This window comes from Notolepis coatsorum, assembly GCF_963971535.1.
Source record: "Notolepis coatsorum genome assembly, chromosome: 6".
In the NCBI taxonomy this organism is placed as follows: domain Eukaryota; kingdom Metazoa; phylum Chordata; class Actinopteri; order Aulopiformes; family Paralepididae; genus Notolepis; species Notolepis coatsorum.
This window is the reverse complement of record NC_140170.1, coordinates 181,179,335-181,198,418: the sequence shown is the minus strand read 5'-3', so window position 1 is coordinate 181,198,418 and position 19,084 is coordinate 181,179,335. Positions and strand designations below refer to the sequence as shown.

Below are 19,084 nucleotides of genomic sequence, written 5' to 3'. Positions count from 1 at the left end.
GAAACAGAATCGCGATATCGATTCATAGACCTATGCAATCTAATTTCTAAGTTATGACTATTTTCTTTTATTAAAAAAAACGTTTTTTTTTTTTTTATTATTTTATCTGGGTTGAACATGATTTGTGGAACTCCCTCTGGTGTTGTGGTCGTGGTATTCACTGACCTTTGGGAAGTATTTCGACATGCACATGGGTATCTTAGTGGTGTAGTGTATCTTGTAGACCAGGCCCATTGCAAGTTGCTGTACTCTGTCGTCTACTCTAAGCCATCCTAGGTTGTCAAAGTGGACAGGGGTGAGGTGGGCTTTAGGAGTAAGGTCAAGCAGTAGTCTGACCAGTTTGTTTTGTGATGTTTGTAATCTTGTTTTTAGTGCCTTTGAGGTGCTTTGGTACCATGAGGTGCAAGCATAGTCGTAGTACCCTTGAATGAGTGCTCCTGTTAGAGTCTTCAAGGTATTCTTGTTTACCAGAGAGGAGATCCGGTACAGGAATCTAGTTCGTTGGTTGACTTAGTTTTATTACATTGGATCCCATTTTGTCACAGGAAAGATTTGCCTCTATAGGATGGAACCCAGGTAGGTAATTTCATCTTTCCTTTTAAGATAAGATAAGATATTCCTTTATTGATCCCCTTGGGGAAATTCAGGCATCATAGCAGCATGGGGGAAGGGGGGGGGTACAGGTAGTGAAAACAACACAAGCAGTGTAAACAAATAGGTCAATATAATTTACTATCTAACTAACTGAAATATACATTATTCATTATTCACAGTATCACAGTATCCACATAAGGTGCAGTATGCATAAGGTAGTGTTATTGTCCTACTTGGGTTCCTATTAGTTCTAGGTCGATGTCTGGCAGCAGTCGCTGCCCACTGTTGTGGAGCCTGATGGCCACTGGTATGAAGGACTGTCCGAGGCGGTTAGTTGAGTGTCGGGGGGGTATGAGTCTGTGGCTTCCTTGTCACCTTCACCTAATATGTTTTGATCTGGTCAGGTGCGCTGTCACCTAAAATGTTTTGATCTGATCAGGTGCGCTGTCACCTAATATGATTTCATCTGGTCAGGTGCGCTGTCACCTAATATGTTTTCATCTGGTCAGGTCCGCTGTCACCTAATGTTAATATGTTTTCATCTGTGTCCACTGACCACTGACACACAGTGGGGGATGTTTTAAAAATATTATTTAATATATAATATAATATAATAATTTGTGCTTCACCTAAAAATTTGGTCAGCAGCCTCCACTGACTCATACACATTTTCCTGAGTCAGACCATCAATAATTACATTGTTTCTTCGACTCTGATTTTCCAGATAGTCCATTTTGGATATGATGTCTTTGCTTTCCGGGGTCATACCCTGAGTGGGCAGGGACTGGAATGACTGGAGCTGTGATTCAAATGAGCCAAGTTTCTTCTCCATCACTCTCAAGTCATCAATTTGGGCTTGAGAGAACTGAAGGCTGGACCTGACCTCATGTACCTCTTTCATAATGCCATCAATTCTAGTGGTTGTAGATTCCATGATCAGCTTGGTAAAGGACATGCAGTTTGACTCTTGCCTGTTAAGCATTTCCACATAGAATAATTTCTGTTGATCCATCATTTCTTTCACATTTTCCATAGAGACATAGTCCTCATCTTGAATAGAGATGTTTTGTCTTGTTTTGATCTTACAAGGGGACATGCTTACCCTCTGTAGAAGTTAGTATGTGGATTTTGACAATGGATAGAAGACAGTCAGGTAGGTTGGATGGTGGTAGAACAGTAGGCCCGGATTATTAATCCATCAAAAATCTCTTTCGGTGTTAGTCATCCACACTTCAGCAACTCTTCTCTATATATGACTTTAAAATATGACAAAAATAGCTTTGTATGCTTTGAAAAAAGTATTTAAAAGAGTCCAGAATCACAATAAAACATTTGGATGGCTTGTAGCCAAAGATTGCATGCTGCTGCTAGACAGGAAACAGGAAGCCTCGCGCTCGGCTCGGTCCTCCCCGGTCTGATGGTTGTGGGGGGCCTCAGCGGTAGGGATGCACCGAATGGGAAATTCTTGGCCAAAACCGATGCCGAAAATAGAAAACAGTTGGCCGAAAACCGAAAGGCCGAAAATGATTCATAGAATAGAATTTCTTTTTTACCAATGATTATGGAAAAATATATGATTATGGCTAAACTTAACTTAAATAATAAATAATCACTATTATGGGTCCATAAAACATTTATTCAGCACTTCTGAATGCATACAGTACATTAATTCCATCTTTTCTCTGGCTGCCGCAGCGGACATCTGTGCTCTACTGAGCGCACCTTTCTAGTCCCCAGCTGCATGGACGGCGGGTGTATAAGGCTGGGGCAGGCTGTGCCTTCCCAGACCAGTCGACACATTATTTTTATTTATAAAAAAAAAAAAAAAAAAAAAAAAATTGCCTTTATTTTTTTCCCCTGTGTACCTGTGTGTGTGTGGGGGGGCTGGGGTCCGTCAATGGATAGGTGTGGTGACACTTAACATTCCAGACGGCCTGAATACACTGAAGACTGGCAGGAGCACTCATTCAAGGGTGTGGACCCCAGGAAGACTAGCTCTGGGGTCGGCCGACCGTCAATAGGTGGACACTTAACATTCCAGACGGCCCTGCAGGCAGGAGCCCCCACCCACCCCCACTTCAAAACATGGTTAAAAAATAACTTGTCAACAACATCCCTGCAGAACTCTAACACCATATGCTTGCCTGTACCTAATATGTAGAATTATTGTTTGTTTGTACATTGTCTGTACATGTCTGATGTAAATATTTAGCATTTATATATAAATAATATATGTGGGCATACTGCAGAATTAGGCAGCCTGTCTGTGTGTGTGTGGGGGGGGGGGTCGCCCCGACGGAGGTGTCAATGGGTAGGTGTGGTGACACAGTTGACATTCCAGACCGCATCCAGTACTGTCTGTACCAATCACATCGCACGCACCCGTTTGTATAAACATCTGAATTTTGCGTGAGTCTGATTGTTTTTAATGATTTGCTCAGCGAGGTCCATGTCGCACACACAGCACTTCAAGGGAAAGACACAACATTGTCTAAAGCCGCAAGTGTCGTGGAATCGATGATGAAAAGCTTCGAAAACATGAGGGACGACAGTCAAAAGTGGGATGACATCTGGAGCCAAATCCAAATATTCTGCCAGTCAATTGACGTTTGGATCGAGAGCGGGGATGAGAGACGACCACGCAAGCGCCCCGTCAGACAGCCAGCTGCTCTCGCAGACAGCGTCGTCACCAGCACTCTAGGCCAGAGAGAATACGAGGCAAGCACAGCAACAACCATGAAACAGAAATGGGCCAGTCGGCTGTTCTATCCTGTTTTGGACACACTTCTGGGCGAGTGTCGAGACAGATTTTCCCCGCAGGCACTGGCCATTGCTAAAAGTGTTGATGCTGTGTTCAAATGTGATTACGGGGGTGCAGAGAGCCTGATCAGCCAGTATGCAAACATACTCAACATCAACCCCCAACTCACACTGACTGAGATGAGAATGGTGTCAACACAAATCCCAAACGGATCCACTGAAAACATCAGAATGGAACTTGTGTCTGGACATTATCCAAATTATGAAAAGCTTTTCCGTTTGGCTCTGTCATTGCCCGTAGGCACAGCAACATGTGAACGATCTTTCTCAGCAATGCGACGCATCCGGAACTGGCTAAGAACCACCATGCGCCAGGAGAGACTGTCAACTCTGAGTCTGCTTCACATTGAAAGTGATCTGACACGCACACTTGGAGTAGAAGAGATCATTGCTGCCTACGATGCCAAGACAAAACGTCGCATATTGCTGCATTAAGGTAAGACTGATTGATTGAAATCATATTGAATGCCTTAATTTGAACACATAATTTGCACTACAGTATATCTAACGAAAGGGGATAGGCTCGCTGTAGTCTAGTGTGTGTGTGTATAAATTCAGGACCATGGACAGTAATTAATTTGTGTCACCGCTCCCCCCCCCCATTCTCGCCCCATTACAGCAACACAGACGAAAGACGAGAAGAGAGACATCAGACTGGCGAAGAGAACGCGCAGCCCGTTACTGATTTAATTTGCAAATAAAATGTGCAATATTGACTGCAACTGCAACTACTGATATTATTAGTATTTCATAATAACCTACATGTCTGGTCTTAAAGGAAGGAGGAAAGTAAAAGTCACTTTAAGCAAGGAACAGATGTGGTTCATCTTGGAAAGTTTATTTAGATAAGTATAATGACGGAGTTAAAATTATATATTGTATAATAGTGTATATAGGAACCAGTGCCGTCTCAGGAATTTAGCATGTCTATTTTTATCATGCACATTGTCTTCTTAATACCATTTTTATTTTATTATTGTATTTTGCACAATCGATGACCACCGGCATTTCACATGACATTTCCCTGAATAAACCTCTTGATTCTCTAATAAATGTCCTTGAATTTGAAACAAACCTTGTTGTGTTGTTATTATATATCCTTTCTAATACTATTGCAATTGTATAGTTAGTTCATATTTCATGATCAGTGAACCGTTAATCATATTGGATGTCGCATTTATCTGCATTAAGGTAAGACAATGGTTAATATATTATTGGATGCCTTCATTTGAACACTTAATTTGCACTAATTATTATTTTTTTTTTATATAATTTTTTTTTTACTATTTTTAAACTGAATAATTTTAAACTATTTTTACTATTTGTGTTACTGAAAACTGTAAGCGGAGAGCCTATTGGGATGCTAGATCCTAATGTGAAACACTGTGATTCTACCTGTCTATCTTTTTATGCTCGCTTATGCCTGTATTTTTTACTGTTGTGAAGCACTTTGAACTGCAACCTCTGTATGAAAAGTGCTATACAAATAAAGTTATTATATTATTACTATATATAAATGAGTGGGGCTCGCTGTAGTATAGCCTAGTAGTGTGTGTGTGTATATGAAATCAGAACCCCTGGACAGTTTGCGACCAAAAATAAAAGGGGGCGTTCCTTTTAGAGCCTACCCTGCCCTAAAGCGCACGCGCCGCCTATGCCCAGCTGAATGTGCGGTCATGACTTTGGCACAGTAGACGTGCGACAGACAGACAGCGTCAATGTGAGAAACACAATCCCCCCCCCCCTCTCTGAATAATATGCATATTAGATCACTCAGTGATTAACCGCAACGGGCATATAGTAAATAAGGATATAAAAGCATGTTAAAGACGCATTTATTGGACGCGTTGCACGGAGAGTTTACATAGAAACAGTGCGACTCCCGACAGCGCGACATCATCACAACAACACGCGAATAATATGCATATTAGATCACTCAGTGATTAACCACGAGGGCATATGAACAATAAACTGGACTGGTCGGACAACACAGAGGCCCTCTACAGGAAGGGACAGAGCAGGCTGTTCTTCCTGAGGAGACTCAGGTCCTTCAATGTGTGCAACAAACTGCTGCAGTCTTTTTACCAGTCTGTTGTGGCCAGCATCCTCTTCTATGCTGTGGCATGCTGGGGAGGCTACATCAACTCAAGGGACACCAACAAGCTCAACAAGCTGGTGAGGAAGGCTAGCTCCGTGGTGGGAGTCGAGCTACCTAGACTTGAGGTGATGGTAGAGAGGGGGATGATAAGGAAGCTGGATGCCATCATGGAGAACCCCTACCACCCCCTCTACGACGAGCTAGTCAAGATGAGAAGCTCGTTCAGCCACAGACTCATCCCCCCCCGACACTCAACTAACCGCCTCGGACAGTCCTTCATACCAGCGGCCATCAGGCTCCACAACAGTGGGCAGCGACTAGCAGCCTCCAGGCCCCACAACAGGGGGCAGCGACTGCTACCAGACATTGACCTGGGACTTATAGGAACCCAAGGGGGACAAAGTAGACTACCCTGGTACTTTGACTAATGTATACTCAGTAGATAGTAAATTATAGTAAATTATAACACTACCTCTTGCATACTGCACCTCATGTGACACTGTGAATAATGTGAATATTCCTCAGCTAGTAAATTATATTGACCATATTGATCAAATTGTTTACACTGCCTGTGTTGTCTTTTACTACCTGTATACTGTGTTGTTTTACTACCTGTACCCCTCCCCCCCTCCCCCCCATGCTGCTATGATGCCTGAATTTCCCCAAGGGGATCAATAAAGGAATATCTTATCTTATCTTATATAGTAAATAAGGATATAAAAGCATGTTAAAGACGCATTTATTGGACGCGTTGCGCGGTTTACATAGAAACAGCGCAACTTGTTAGGTTGTTTCTGTTTCGGTGATATATTTTCAGTGAAAAAACTCTTTCGGCCGAAAGCCAATTTTTTGCCATTTTCGGCCGAAAACTTTCGGTGCATCCCTACTCAGCGGGACCCGTACATTTGTCGAGCTTTGGCTCCCGCTCAGCTCCTCTTGTGCATAATGATGCTGAGCGGAAGCCATAATGAAATAGAATGTAAGGTTATGTATATAACCAAGTTCTATGAATTATGGTGACGCTCAGCATCAGGACGCCGCTGCGGCCCTTGATCTCGCCTTGTGGTGAAAGTTTGGGAAGGAGGCGAGTAGGTGACCACACACCTGCTTATGAAGGTAAGCGGATAGGGGTGTGGCCAGATGAATGTTGGGATGTAAAAGTACATTGTGGAATTTTTTATTCAGTGCTCGTGCACGAAGTGAAGTGCGTGCAGAATGATGCTGAGCGTCACCATAATTCATAGAACTTGGTTATATACATAACCTTACGTTAACACTGTCACCTCATAGCAAGAAGGTCCAGGGCTCGATTCCCACTTGGGGACCAGGTTTCCATGATGCCAGGTACTCAGGTGGGGTATCTCCCAGGCCTTTCTGTGTGGAGTTTGCATGTTCTCCCCGTGCTCGCAAGGGTTTCCCCCCCGATAAGATAAACCCAATGGAAAAACATGCACAACAGATCGCTAACGCTGTGGCGTCCTTGACGAAGACGGACAGGAGCACTTGGATTGGTCCCCGGGGTGCGGCTCACGTTGACGCCCTATCTGCTCCCGGCTGCCCATGGGGGGAAGGACAACTGGATGGGAAAAGTGCAGAGACATTTCATCGGCGACTCAGTGCATGCGTGTTCCTGTGGGTCGCCCATCTTGCGCGTGTGTTAAAACCCATGACAAATAAAGACTTCTAGTCTAACAATTATTATATTAGAATTAGTACGCGTCATGTTCACTTGAATATCATAATCAGAAAGGTCTTTATTTGCCAACTAGTTTTCACATACAAGCAATTTGCTTTGGACATAATCAGTGTGACATTAGCGGACATACATTAACAGACACATAATACAATAAAGAGGTGGAGTAAAATGAAATATGAGTAAAGTTAAGCACAATATAATATAATTATGAAATAAAATATAGGCCAGGGCTGTACGACTGTATAAGAGGTTGAATAAAATTATATTGGATATAAACTAAATTAAATATAGCACAATAGAATATAGTACAATTATAAGTAAAAATGTAAATAGGAATAGGCCAGTGCTGTACTGGGCAGACGTGGTCAATATACACTAATTAGAATCAGGTAACAATAGTGATTGATTGATTGATTGAACATTTTATTAACAGATTGCAGAATGGGCACAATACAGTACGGCTCAATACACACAATTGTTAAGGGGATGCAGACCAGAGAAACATCAAGGTCCCCCATTTTCAATTCACCATAGTGGGCAAGTACACTGTAGCACTCAACACTTTGATGAACATTGTTACTCAGCTGATAAAGAGTTGTGCCCTTCCTGATGACTCGTCATACAGAACTTGTAAGTCGATTTGGATAAAAGCGTCAGATAAATGACTAAATGTAAATGTAGTCCAGGCGGGGGTGTTAAAGTTGTTTCAAACGAAAACGGCTGGATGTCATTTTGCCAGATCAGCATGGCTGTGAGTGTCTTTCGCCTTATGTAGCTTTGGCACAGACTGGTTGTTTAGATCGCAAGCATGGCTAACAAAAGCAAATATATTGTAGTCTGCCCCGTTGTTCTGACCAGGATTACGTTCCTTTTGTGCCCTTGATGCGCGTGCACACTGAGTCTGACGTGGACAGCGAACAGGTCTATGTAATGGTCAAATTGTATAAATCATACATAGATAATGTATGCTAGAAAAAAACACATTTGGGATATTTCTGCTATACAAAGACTCCATGGTGATGCTTTCAAAACAAAGACATTTGAATTTGCGTCATTTTGAAAATGTTTATTCTTGTTTACAGAAAAATCTTTTTAACAATCAAATGAGATGTGGATAGAAGGAGAGGTGGCGGGTGTAGAAAAATATCAAGCAACCATTGGAGGAGGGGTCTTCAAAGCGTCATAACAGCATTATTATTTATTAGTACAATCCACTTTTCAAATGCAGCTGGAAAGTAACACTGCATAGGAGCAACGCTAGTAAAATAAGCTTTAAAATGAAGGAAACATTTAAATACGGTAGGAACCCGACAAAATATGTCAAAGCATCACCTGAAGGTGTTTAATTTCCAAATATTTTTTTTCTCCTCATATCCAACGACTGCGTAACTTCAACATCCATCAGTGGATACATCTCTCATAGAAACCGTACACGTCTTGTGCCTCGGAGAAGGAGCCGAGTGCTCGTTGGTACACCACACACATAGTACAAAGTAGGGACTGCAGTTCCCAAGTCAAAAAATAATACTTAAAGGTGCCATTGATAAAAACTTTATGTAAACATTAAAAAAAAAAAAAAAAAAAAACACCCACAGAGCTTTTAGAAAGGTGTGGAATAAAAGTATCGCTTCACCCCGCAAACAAATTAAATAATAATAATGCATTTTATCATTACAATATTTTTGGCGGGTCCAAAATGAATGTTGTTTACATGTTGCAAGCACGCATCTCCTTCCCTACTTCCCATTTCCCCACGTGGAACGCACCCGATTGGATAAATGACACGCTGGTGCTCTAGTGCAACATGTAGCGGCTGAATGTTATCTATAGCGCTATTTTCTTACATGGGTAGAAATATAGTATGGAAAATATACACCTTTTTTACTTGGGTTAAAGGTTGGCTCTGCCTATATAATCTTCAGTATCCAGTATGTTAGTCATCATTCCCAGGTAACAAAAAGTAATGGCTTCGCGTACTGATGATGTCATCCAGGTGTGTGTTCCGCAGCAGCTTGCCTCAGGATGCAGAGCCATGCATTAACACATTGACCGCCACAGCAGGGGGCGCTGATACCCCATTCATTGTCAGGTCTTTATTCAATGGATATAGTTTTAGACTGACATTTGCGAGTGCTTAAAATATACCTTATATTATATCTATGGGTCTAATAACGCCGATGGGTCTCAGTGAGCTGCTTCTAGTCAACATTGCAGAGACAGATTGTTTTTTCATTCGTACATTTCCGTTTTATAGAGTTTTGAATAGAGTATGGTTTGGGTGTTTTTCAGTAACTCCAGGAAAAGGCGAGAAAAATGCATTTGACTGTAATCCAGTCATCACGTTCGTTGTAATTTTTCAGCTGATTATCTACTCATCCTGAAATCAACGCTAGATTATCACTTTTATGTCTCCTCGTCCATACATGAAATGACGTCGTAGCGGGGCGCTCCCCCTTCACCCCCACCGCAGCCAACGGTAAACAGTCATACACGGTCCAGACAGATTGCTGTGATCGGGGTAGAAATAAATGTCAGATCAACGATCAAATTAATATATGATGTTCTTACCTTGTATCTGATGTAATGCAAAAGAGATAATCCAAATATCTTATCGCAATTCCAAATAATGCTCGTGGAGGTCCGCACCACACTACCGACTGTTTCACAATGACGGGTGGGCGGGCGGAGTTACTGATGCCATCGTTGTATAGAAGTGGCTCGCCTGAATATTTAAACCATGCCCGCCCGGCTCAGATCACCTCCTAAAAGACACAAGCCCATTTTCAATGAGATGCAATAGCTCCGCCTGGCAGTAGAGGGCGGTGTTGACCGTCTGCCAGCTCAGACAGGGTCTGAAGACTATACCAGAGGCTGCAGCTATGAATTATGAATAGATATAGCAAATAAACGATATAACGATCCCAAAAACGAGTAAACTCGTTATTGACGTTATTAGATTGGCAGCCAATAACGAGTAAAACGTTTTTTTAAGAAAATATTGAACACCACTGATGCTAATCCTTCAGTATTCCACACACGTTGGTAACCAGAAGAGTCCTGTCCCGGTCTTAATGTCCCCGCAAGTGTCTCCTCTCACCCAGAGTGACGTACGGTGAGGTAGGCTACCCGTGACGACAATCGTAAACCAACAACTCTATGTACAAAACCCCCCCAAAACATTACAACTAAAAAGGTCGGGCTGTCATGCCCGTGCGCGGGATGCACGCACATTGCGGCACTTTGCAATCGTCTCCCGGCTCGGGCTGCATTTTTTGAAGATCCTATAATATACTGTTTAAAACTTGAATTTGCCGCCTTTCGAACGCCACCTCACTCGACCAATTCCATGCCTCGGTTCTCGAGTTACATGACGATATGTCAGGCGAGCGTCTTTTTACAGGCCGCGTGTCAAATGATCACGTCTGACTGTATACGCTCGAGAACTGACCAATCACAGCTGATGGCGGAAATGATTGGTCAGCGCTGTAGCCAACGAGGGTCCGCTTCCAATGATATGGGGTGCGAATAGAGGAAGTAGGTGAAAATTGACGAGCGAAAATGTGTTGTGACTGAATCTTCAGAACCAGCGCTTCTCCAGAGACCAGCAGACTGTCTCCTTCCCTAGAGACCACTGTCTCCTTCCCCAGAGACCAGCGGACTGTCTCCTTCCCCAGAGACTGCCAGCGGACGTGTAGAGCGGCCGTCTTGTTTCACCAAATAGCTGAAAATATTTGATTGTTTTCATGCATAGAACCCGCTTTATAAACTTCTAATACGAGTTTCACGAGAGCATCTCCTGGCTGACAAGATGACGGTTACATATTTAACATAAGACTGTTCAGCACAATATTGATGTAACCAAGCGATTTGCTGGGGAGAAAATGTTTTTAATGCAAAGATATATCAACAACAAATAATAATGAGGTTCACTCTGGCCGTTCCATGTTGAGAACGGGGCCAGAGATGGCAGTACCGGAGGCTCAGAGGCGCCACCTGGTGGAGATAATGACCATTACTGTCCTACTGTCAGGCTGCTTGTCAACATGTCCAGAACATCATCTGCAATTAACACATGATGGAGAGAGATAGAGATAGAGAGATAGAGATAGAGAGAGATGGACCGAGAAGGAGAGAGAGAGCAAGCAAGAGAAAGGGAGCGAGAGCAGAAAGGACTCTAGGAGTCTACTGGAGTCCTCCCCTCTCCAGCCAGTAAAAAAACAAGAGAAAGAAGACAGATCTACCAGAGCAGTCAGACCTCCTCCAGAACCAGTGGAATCCACCGTCAGAATAGAAACACAGCAGCCAGTCTCCGTGCACGTGTGTGTGTGTGTGTGTGTATGTGTGTGTGCGGGTAGCATCTTGAGAGCCGTGACGAGGCAGGCATTAACGCAGGACCGGCTCTCAGACACAGCAAATGTTTTCTTCTTCTGGCTGGATCTCATGTCCAGGATCTTCCCACACTTTATGGGTAGAGGGAGAACTCTAGGAGAGCCAGGGGTGAGAGATGGGGGGGGGGTAGAACTCTAGAAGAGCCAGGGGGTGGGGTAGAGGGAGAACTCTAGGAGAGCCAGGGGTGAGAGAAGGGGGGGACGGGTAGAGGAGAGCTCTAGGAGAGGTAGAAAGCTCTAGGAGGAGATCCAGGGGTGCGAGTGGGAGGGGTAGAGGAGAGCTCTAGGAGAGGTAGAGAGCTCTAGGAGGAGATCCAGGGGTGGGAGAGGGATGGGAGAGGTAGAGGAGAGCTCTAGGAGAGGGAGAGAAGAGCTCTAGGAGGAGATCCAGGGGTGGGCGAGGCACTGGGAGGCTGTAGCCCTCTTCTCTGACACCAGGTCCAGCATGGGGAGGAGGAAGGTGCTGAAGGACTGGGCGTCCTCTTTGGACCATTCATACTTCTCCATCAGGACCTGGAACAGACCCCATGGCTTCAGCTTGGTGATGTGACGCAGGTCGCCTGAGAGAGCGAGAGCGAGAGAGATACAGAGGGAGAGAGGGGGAGACAGAGAGAGGAGAGAGAGAGAGAGAGAGAGAGAGATGAGATATACAGAGGGGGGAGAGAGAGAGATACAGAGGGAGAGAGGGGGATAGGGGGAGACAGAGAGAGAAGAGATATACAGAGAGGGGGAGAGAGACGGAGACAGAGAGACAGAGGGAGAGGAGAGAGGGATAGGGAGACAGACAGAGGGAGAGACAGATGGAGAGACAGGGACAGAGAGGGAGAGAAGAGAGGTGGATGAAAAGAGAAGAGGGAGGATGAAATAATGTAAAATATAAAATGAGACAAATAGATGAAAAGAGAAGAGGGAGGATGAGAGAGATATGATAGAAATGAAAGTGGGATAAAAAGAGGGAGGGATAGTAATTATTATTCATATCTCTCTCTCTCTCTCCCCCTCTCCTCACAAACACGTTCAATCTGTTGACATGGAAAGTACAGCAGACAGCTGCTGGCAGTGTGTATGTGTCTGTGGTACCTTTCTTGGTGAAGAACTCCTTGGAGTATTTTCCTGCAGTGATTAGTTTTTTAGGGACTTTACCAAGTAGCTCGATGATCAATGCTATGTGATCTAGAGAGAGAGAGAGAGAGAGAGAGAGAGAGAGAGAGAGAGAGAGAGTGAGACAGACATAGCGGGATGAGAGGAAGAGAGAGGAGAGGATAATGGAGAGGGGGTGAGAGGAAGAGAGGAGAAGGGAGGTAGGGAGAGATAAAGAGTGATAACGAATAGAGATATAGAGAGTAGAGGGGAAGGGGGGGCAGGTGGACATGAAGAAATAACAGAGATCCATTAAATCCATTCTTGCTTGGCTGCACAATTTCATCTAGTTTGCATCAAATCTTCCAAATTCAAAACGTCAAACAGAGAGAGAGATAAACACACCAACCTTCATCTCTGGAATAGTCTTCTCCAGAGTGCGGTTCAAACAGGTAGTCTCCTGTAGCGAGCTCAAAGGCCTGCACACAACAACACACCACTTAGCTCAAAGGCCTGCACACAACACTTAGCTCAAATGCATGCACACACAACACAATACTTAGCTCAAAGGCCTGCAAACAACACCACATAGCTCAAAGGCCTGCACACACAACACTTAGCTCAAAGGCCTGCACACACAATACTTAGCTCAAAGGCCTGCACACAACACCACAACACTTAGCTCAAAGGCCTGCACACACAACACTTAGCTCAAAGGCCTGCACACAACAACAACAACACAGTAACACACTTAGCTCAAAGGCCTGCACACAACAACAACAACACACTTAGCTCAAAGGCCTGCACACAACAACAACACACTTAGCTCAAAGGCCTGCACACAACACTTAGCTCAAAGGCCTGCACACAACAACAACACAACATGTACAGTTTGTGCATGTCTGTCTGTCTGTCTGTCTGTCTGTGTGTCTGTATGGACCCACCATGCAGGCCGTGCTCCAGATGTCTGCTGGTGTGCTGTATCCGGCGCCCATCAGAACCTCCAGGGAGCGGTACTGCCGGGTCTGGATGTCGTCTGTGAAGTGTTTGTTCTGCAGGACGGAGAGACGCGAGGACCTCATCATGACGGGATTCACTAAATACTCTGCATCTCGCCTCATAGCACATGGCGCCCCCCAGTGGGCATGAAGTGACTTGTGTTAATCACAGCTCAGTGAAATGATGCAGATGAGAAACAGCGATCCCTATAGATAGATCTGCATCGTGTCATTGAGCTGTGATTAATACAAAACAATTCAGTGTCTTCTGATGACATCACTGGAGGACATATTCAAACTGTGTGCAAAACTGATATGTATGGCGATTATGTGTTAAATAAATCAGCATCGTGTTTTTTTGTGACCTTAGATCTAAGCTGCTAAATCCTACAGACAATTAGCTGAGAAAAAAGACTAAGAATCAATCTTAAAATCAAATCATGACCCCAAGAATTGTAATCAAATATCAGGTTATTAAAATTCTCAGGATACACACTTCCAATAAGAAATACTAATAGAAACAATAAGATACAAAAACAAAAAAAGTTAAACAATAAAATAAAGAATCCCTAAGAATAAAAACACAAAACAGACAAACACCAGATGACATCGCTGTCCAACGCCTGTTTCCTGCGTTAACCGACAGGAGTGGATCTGTGTAACGTGGGATGGATATGATCCAAGTAACAAACATCAAACACCATGTTCATGCACCTGGTCCACTGATTAGCATTCAGTCTGCACGGATCACCATGGCAACCCTAAGTTTAACCAATGACGGTGAGGCCCAGGTGGCAGGCCGCCATGCATGAAATGCTGCTCCATGACTCGTCATTCTATTACATTCATATCCAACAGATTCCATTGCATCAATCTACTCTACAATAGGGAATAAAATGATGAAATCCTATCTTCCAGACGCCAGAATGAAATGTCCCCAACCTCAGTGGTGGAAGTATAAGTATTTTTACTCTCAAGTACTGTACTGAAGTACAATTTCAAGCTACATTTACTTTATGTAAGTATTTTCATTTTAGGGAACTTTATTCTTAGCTTAGCATCATTCAATGGAAGTAGGTGTGCCAGGGTAGCCTAGTTCCCAACAGTCTCAAAATACACTCCAAACTTCCCCGTAAACATGTTGTGACCCGTGTATTTACCACGTGGAGAAATTAAAAAAAATCTGTTTTCTAAGCAGATATATACTGGGAATATTTTTTTGCCGAACCACTGCTGCCTGGGTGCAGTGATTTCATCACCTCAAAAGCCCAGTTTTTTAAAAAGCAACAGGGCTTTTGAAGTGATGAAATCACTGCGCCCAGGCAGCAGTGGTTCGGCAAAAAATAGTTCCGAATATATATCTGCTTAGAAAACAAAATGTCTATAATCTTAAAAAAATAAATCATGTGTTTAATACACAGGTCACATGTTTACAGGAACGTTTTGGAGTTGTATTTGGAGTGTATTTCGTGACTGTTGGGAACTAGGCTACACTGGCACACCTACTTCCAGTGAATGACGGCCGCGTCCTAAAAGTCTGTGCCGACCAACTGGCCCCGGTATTCACTGACATATTTAACCTGTCCTTAGAACAGGCTGTCATCCCCACCTGCCTGAAAAAGTCCACTATTATCCCTGTACCCAAAAAATCCAAGCCTGCTTGCCTCAACGACTACCGCCCTGTAGCTCTCACCTCCATAGCCATGAAGTGCTTTGAGAAGCTAGTAAAGGGCTACATCTGCTCCTCCCTCCCCATCAACATGGACCCCCTGCAATTTGCATACCGCCCCAACAGGTCCACGGAGGACGCCATAGCCCAGGTGCTGCACACAGCAGCATCACACCTGGACAAGAGGCAGGGGAACTATGTGAGAATGCTATTCATCGACTACAGCTCGGCATTCAATACCATAGTCCCCTCCATACTCATAGCCAAGCTCAGGGACCTGGGCTTGAACTATGACCTCTGCCAGTGGGTCTTGGACTTCCTGACGGGCAGACCCCAGGTGGTGAGAGCAGGCAACTGCACCTCCTCATCCATCACCCTCAACATAGGGGCCCCCCAGGGCTGTGTTCTGAGTCCCCTCCTCTACTCCCTGTACACACACGACTGTGTGGCTCAGCGGAGTAGCAATACAATCATCAAATTTGCTGACGACACAGTGGTGGTGGGCCTGATCTCTGCCAACGACGAGAGGGCCTACCTGGAAGAGGTCAAGGTCCTGGCGGGATGGTGCCAGGAAAACAGCCTCTCCCTGAACGTCAGCAAAACAAAAGGAGATGATTGTGGACTTAAGGAGGTCGGGGGTCAAGGACTACAGCCCCCTCAGCATCGCCGGGGCACCGGTTGAGAGAGTCAACAGCTTTAAGTACCTCGGAGCCTACATATCCGAGGACTTGACATGGACCACACACATTGACAGTGTTGTGAAGAAGGCACGACAACGCCTCTACTTCCTCAGGCGCCTAAGGAAGTTCCAAGTCAGTCAGAAGATCCTTAAGAACTTCTACTCATGTACAATAGAGAGCATCCTGACTGGCAACATCACCTCCTGGTTTGGGAATAGCACTGCACAAGACCGAAGCAGACTACAAAGAGTGACACGTTCAGCCGAACGCACAATTGGAGGGGGGCTCCCCACCCTCCAGAACATTTACAACAAGCGTTGCAGGGGCAAGGCTAAGAGAATCATTAAAGACTCCAGCCACCCAAACAACTGCCTCTTTGAACTGCTGCGGTCAGGCAAGCGATACCGGAGTCTCAAGGCGAGCACAGAAAGACTCAGAAGAAGCTTCTATCCCCAGGCCATCAGGCTGCTAAACGAACAATGAACACTACACAACAACAACCATCAAACGCACATAGCACACACATCCACACGCACACACTCACTTTAAACAAACACACTGTAGCACCCACTCCACACACTTTATAGCACACACCCACTTTAAACAAACACACTGTAGCACCCACTCCCCACACTTTATATTTATTGATGAAGGATTGCACTACAACTCGTACACCTTACTGTAAATTGTACCTAAATTGTACCTCATCCCATTTCTGCTTTGCACTATATAGTACTGTACATTAGTACACTGCATAGTATTGTATATTATATGGTAACTCCGTTACGTCTATTCTGCATCGAACATTGTACATATGTCTATACTGAACACTGTGACCTCATTTTCTACTTCTAAATTACATGCTATACTATGTTATTTGATACTATCTTGTCTAGCACAGTCTCTGGAGCGTAACAGTAAGAAGCATTTTGTATGAAAGTATTCTGTACTTCTGTATGACAACTATTAAAGAAACTTGAAACTTGAAAACTTGACGCTAAGCTAGGCTAACAGTGCGGCTGTTCCCTAAGCCTAATGCATGCACAGCAAAGAAAGGGGTATGCATCTGCTTGTCTAACTCCAGGGTAGATGGCAAATAAGCTCATTTCCAAAAAAGTTGGCGTGTTCCTTCAAGAGGTTAAGTAAATTTAATAACAACTACTTCCCTATTTTTACGTAAGTAGTATTTGAATGGAGGCATTTTACCAGAGTACTTATTTACCTGGGTATTTCTACTACTTAAGTAAAGGAACTGTGTACTTCTTCCACCACTGCCCAAACTACACAGTGTTGATTTGCTGCTACAGAGCTCTGCTTCTGGCGTCATTTAAAAACTTTAACCAAAGTAGAAATTGACTCGGCACAAAAGGTCCAAGTCAGGGACACTGGTGGGGGTCTAGTACAAAGTGATGACAGCAGACTTTGAATGTCCTACTGAATAAAACACGAGGGCAGGTTGTTCTTACCACCCAGCAGGCATTGCCCAGGTCAGCTATCTTCACCTGCAGCTTCTCTGCATTCACAGGCTCTAGAGGGTTGACCAGGGCACCAGCTGATGATCCTAGTGACACACAAGAGGAGAGAGGAGAGAGGAGGGGGGGGGAGAAGAGGAGGGAAGAGGAGAGAAGAGGAGGAGAGGAGATAAGGGGGAAAAGAGGATAGGATAGAGGGGGGAGGAGGAGATAAGAGGAGATGAGAAGAGGAGATGAGGGGAGAAGAGGAGGGAAGAGGATTGAAGAGAAGATGATAGGATAGAGGGGGGAGGAGGAGATAAGAGAAGAGGGAAGAAGAGAAGAGAAGGAGAGGAGATAAGAGAAGGGGGAGGGGAAAAGAGAAGAGAGGAGGAGCAAAGATGAGAGGATGCAAGGAGAGAGGAACAGGGGAGATATGAAAAAGTTAGGATGACGAGGGAAAGGGAGTTCTACCAACTGAGTCGGCCAATGGGAGAGTTCTACCAACTGAGCCGGCCAATGGGAGAGTTCTACCAACTGAGCCGGCCAATGGGAGAGTTCTACCAACTGAGTCGGCCAATGGGACATTTACATTTAGTCATTTAGCTGACGCTTTTATCGTACATACTTACAAGTTCTGTACGACAAGTAATCAGGAAGGGCACAACTCTATCAGCTGAGTAACAATGTTCATCAAAGTGTTGAGTGCTACAGTGTACAGTAGGTTCGTTTATTAGGACCAGTGCATGACGGTAAGGTGTTCTGCTCTCACCGCTCAGGCTGCTGCCCCCGTCCTCCCCCTTTCCAGCCGCACCATCCGTCTCCATCTCTTCCTCCTTCTCTCCGTCCCCCTTCTCCGCGGCCACAGAGTCTGGGCTGACAATCTGTGGGGGGTCCAGGTTGTGGTTCCCAGGCGCCGTCCCGTTACACTTCTGGTAGTCCGTCTGGTTGTCCGCCTGGTTGTCCGCCTGGTTGTCCGCCTGGTTGTCCGGTAAGTTGTGGTTCTCTGTGGCGACGCTCTCCGGCTGGTTGGCATTCAGTTGGTCCTCCTGCTGCTGCTGTTTCTCCGTCTCCTGATTGGTCCCCTGGACCTGGCATTCCGGGCTGGGGGCGTGGCCGTTACAGTTTACCTCCATCCTGTTCTCCTCCTCCTCCTTCTGCTGCTCCTCTCTTCTCTGCAGGGGCGTGTCCTCGGGTTTCTGCAGGGGCGTGTCCTCGGGTTTCTGCAGGGGCGTGTCCTCAGGTTTATGCAGGGGCGTGTCATCGGTCTTCTGCAGGGGCGTGTCCTCGGTCTTCTGCAGGGGCCTGTCCTCGGGCTTCTGCAGGGGCGTGTCCTCAAGCTTCTGCAGGGGCGTGTCCTCAAGCTTCTGCAGGGGCGTGTCCTCAGGTTTCTGCAGGGGCGTGTCCTCTGGGGTCAAGTCTGGAGGAGAAGAGTGTGTTCAGCAGGTTAGTGTCCTCCATAGGGCTGGGCGATATGGCCAAAAACGTTATCACGATAAAATTATAAAATTATTTTCATATAACTCGATATCGATAATTATCGTCGATATAATGTCTGTCAAGTTTCATTAACTTTTTATGCCCGGCGCCGATGGACGGGCTATTAATAG

The 19,084-nt window shown here is 44.9% G+C and overlaps 1 protein-coding gene across 1 annotated transcript in view; it reads right to left on the bottom strand.

The window, feature by feature from the left end:
• Positions 1-8,328: 8,328 nt before the first annotated feature.
• Positions 8,329-19,084, bottom strand: part of srpk1b (SRSF protein kinase 1b) — a 91,899-nt gene continuing 81,143 nt past the window's right edge. The window contains exons 11-16 of the mRNA XM_084317229.1: positions 18,247-18,894; positions 17,490-17,584; positions 13,621-13,728; positions 13,086-13,155; positions 12,677-12,769; positions 8,329-12,156 (exon numbers count right to left, since the gene is read on the bottom strand). Coding sequence (XP_084173355.1) covers positions 11,972-12,156; positions 12,677-12,769; positions 13,086-13,155; positions 13,621-13,728; positions 17,490-17,584; positions 18,247-18,894 — 1,199 coding nt within the window. The 3' untranslated portion in view covers positions 8,329-11,971. The remainder of the gene's footprint in view (positions 12,157-12,676; positions 12,770-13,085; positions 13,156-13,620; positions 13,729-17,489; positions 17,585-18,246; positions 18,895-19,084) is intronic.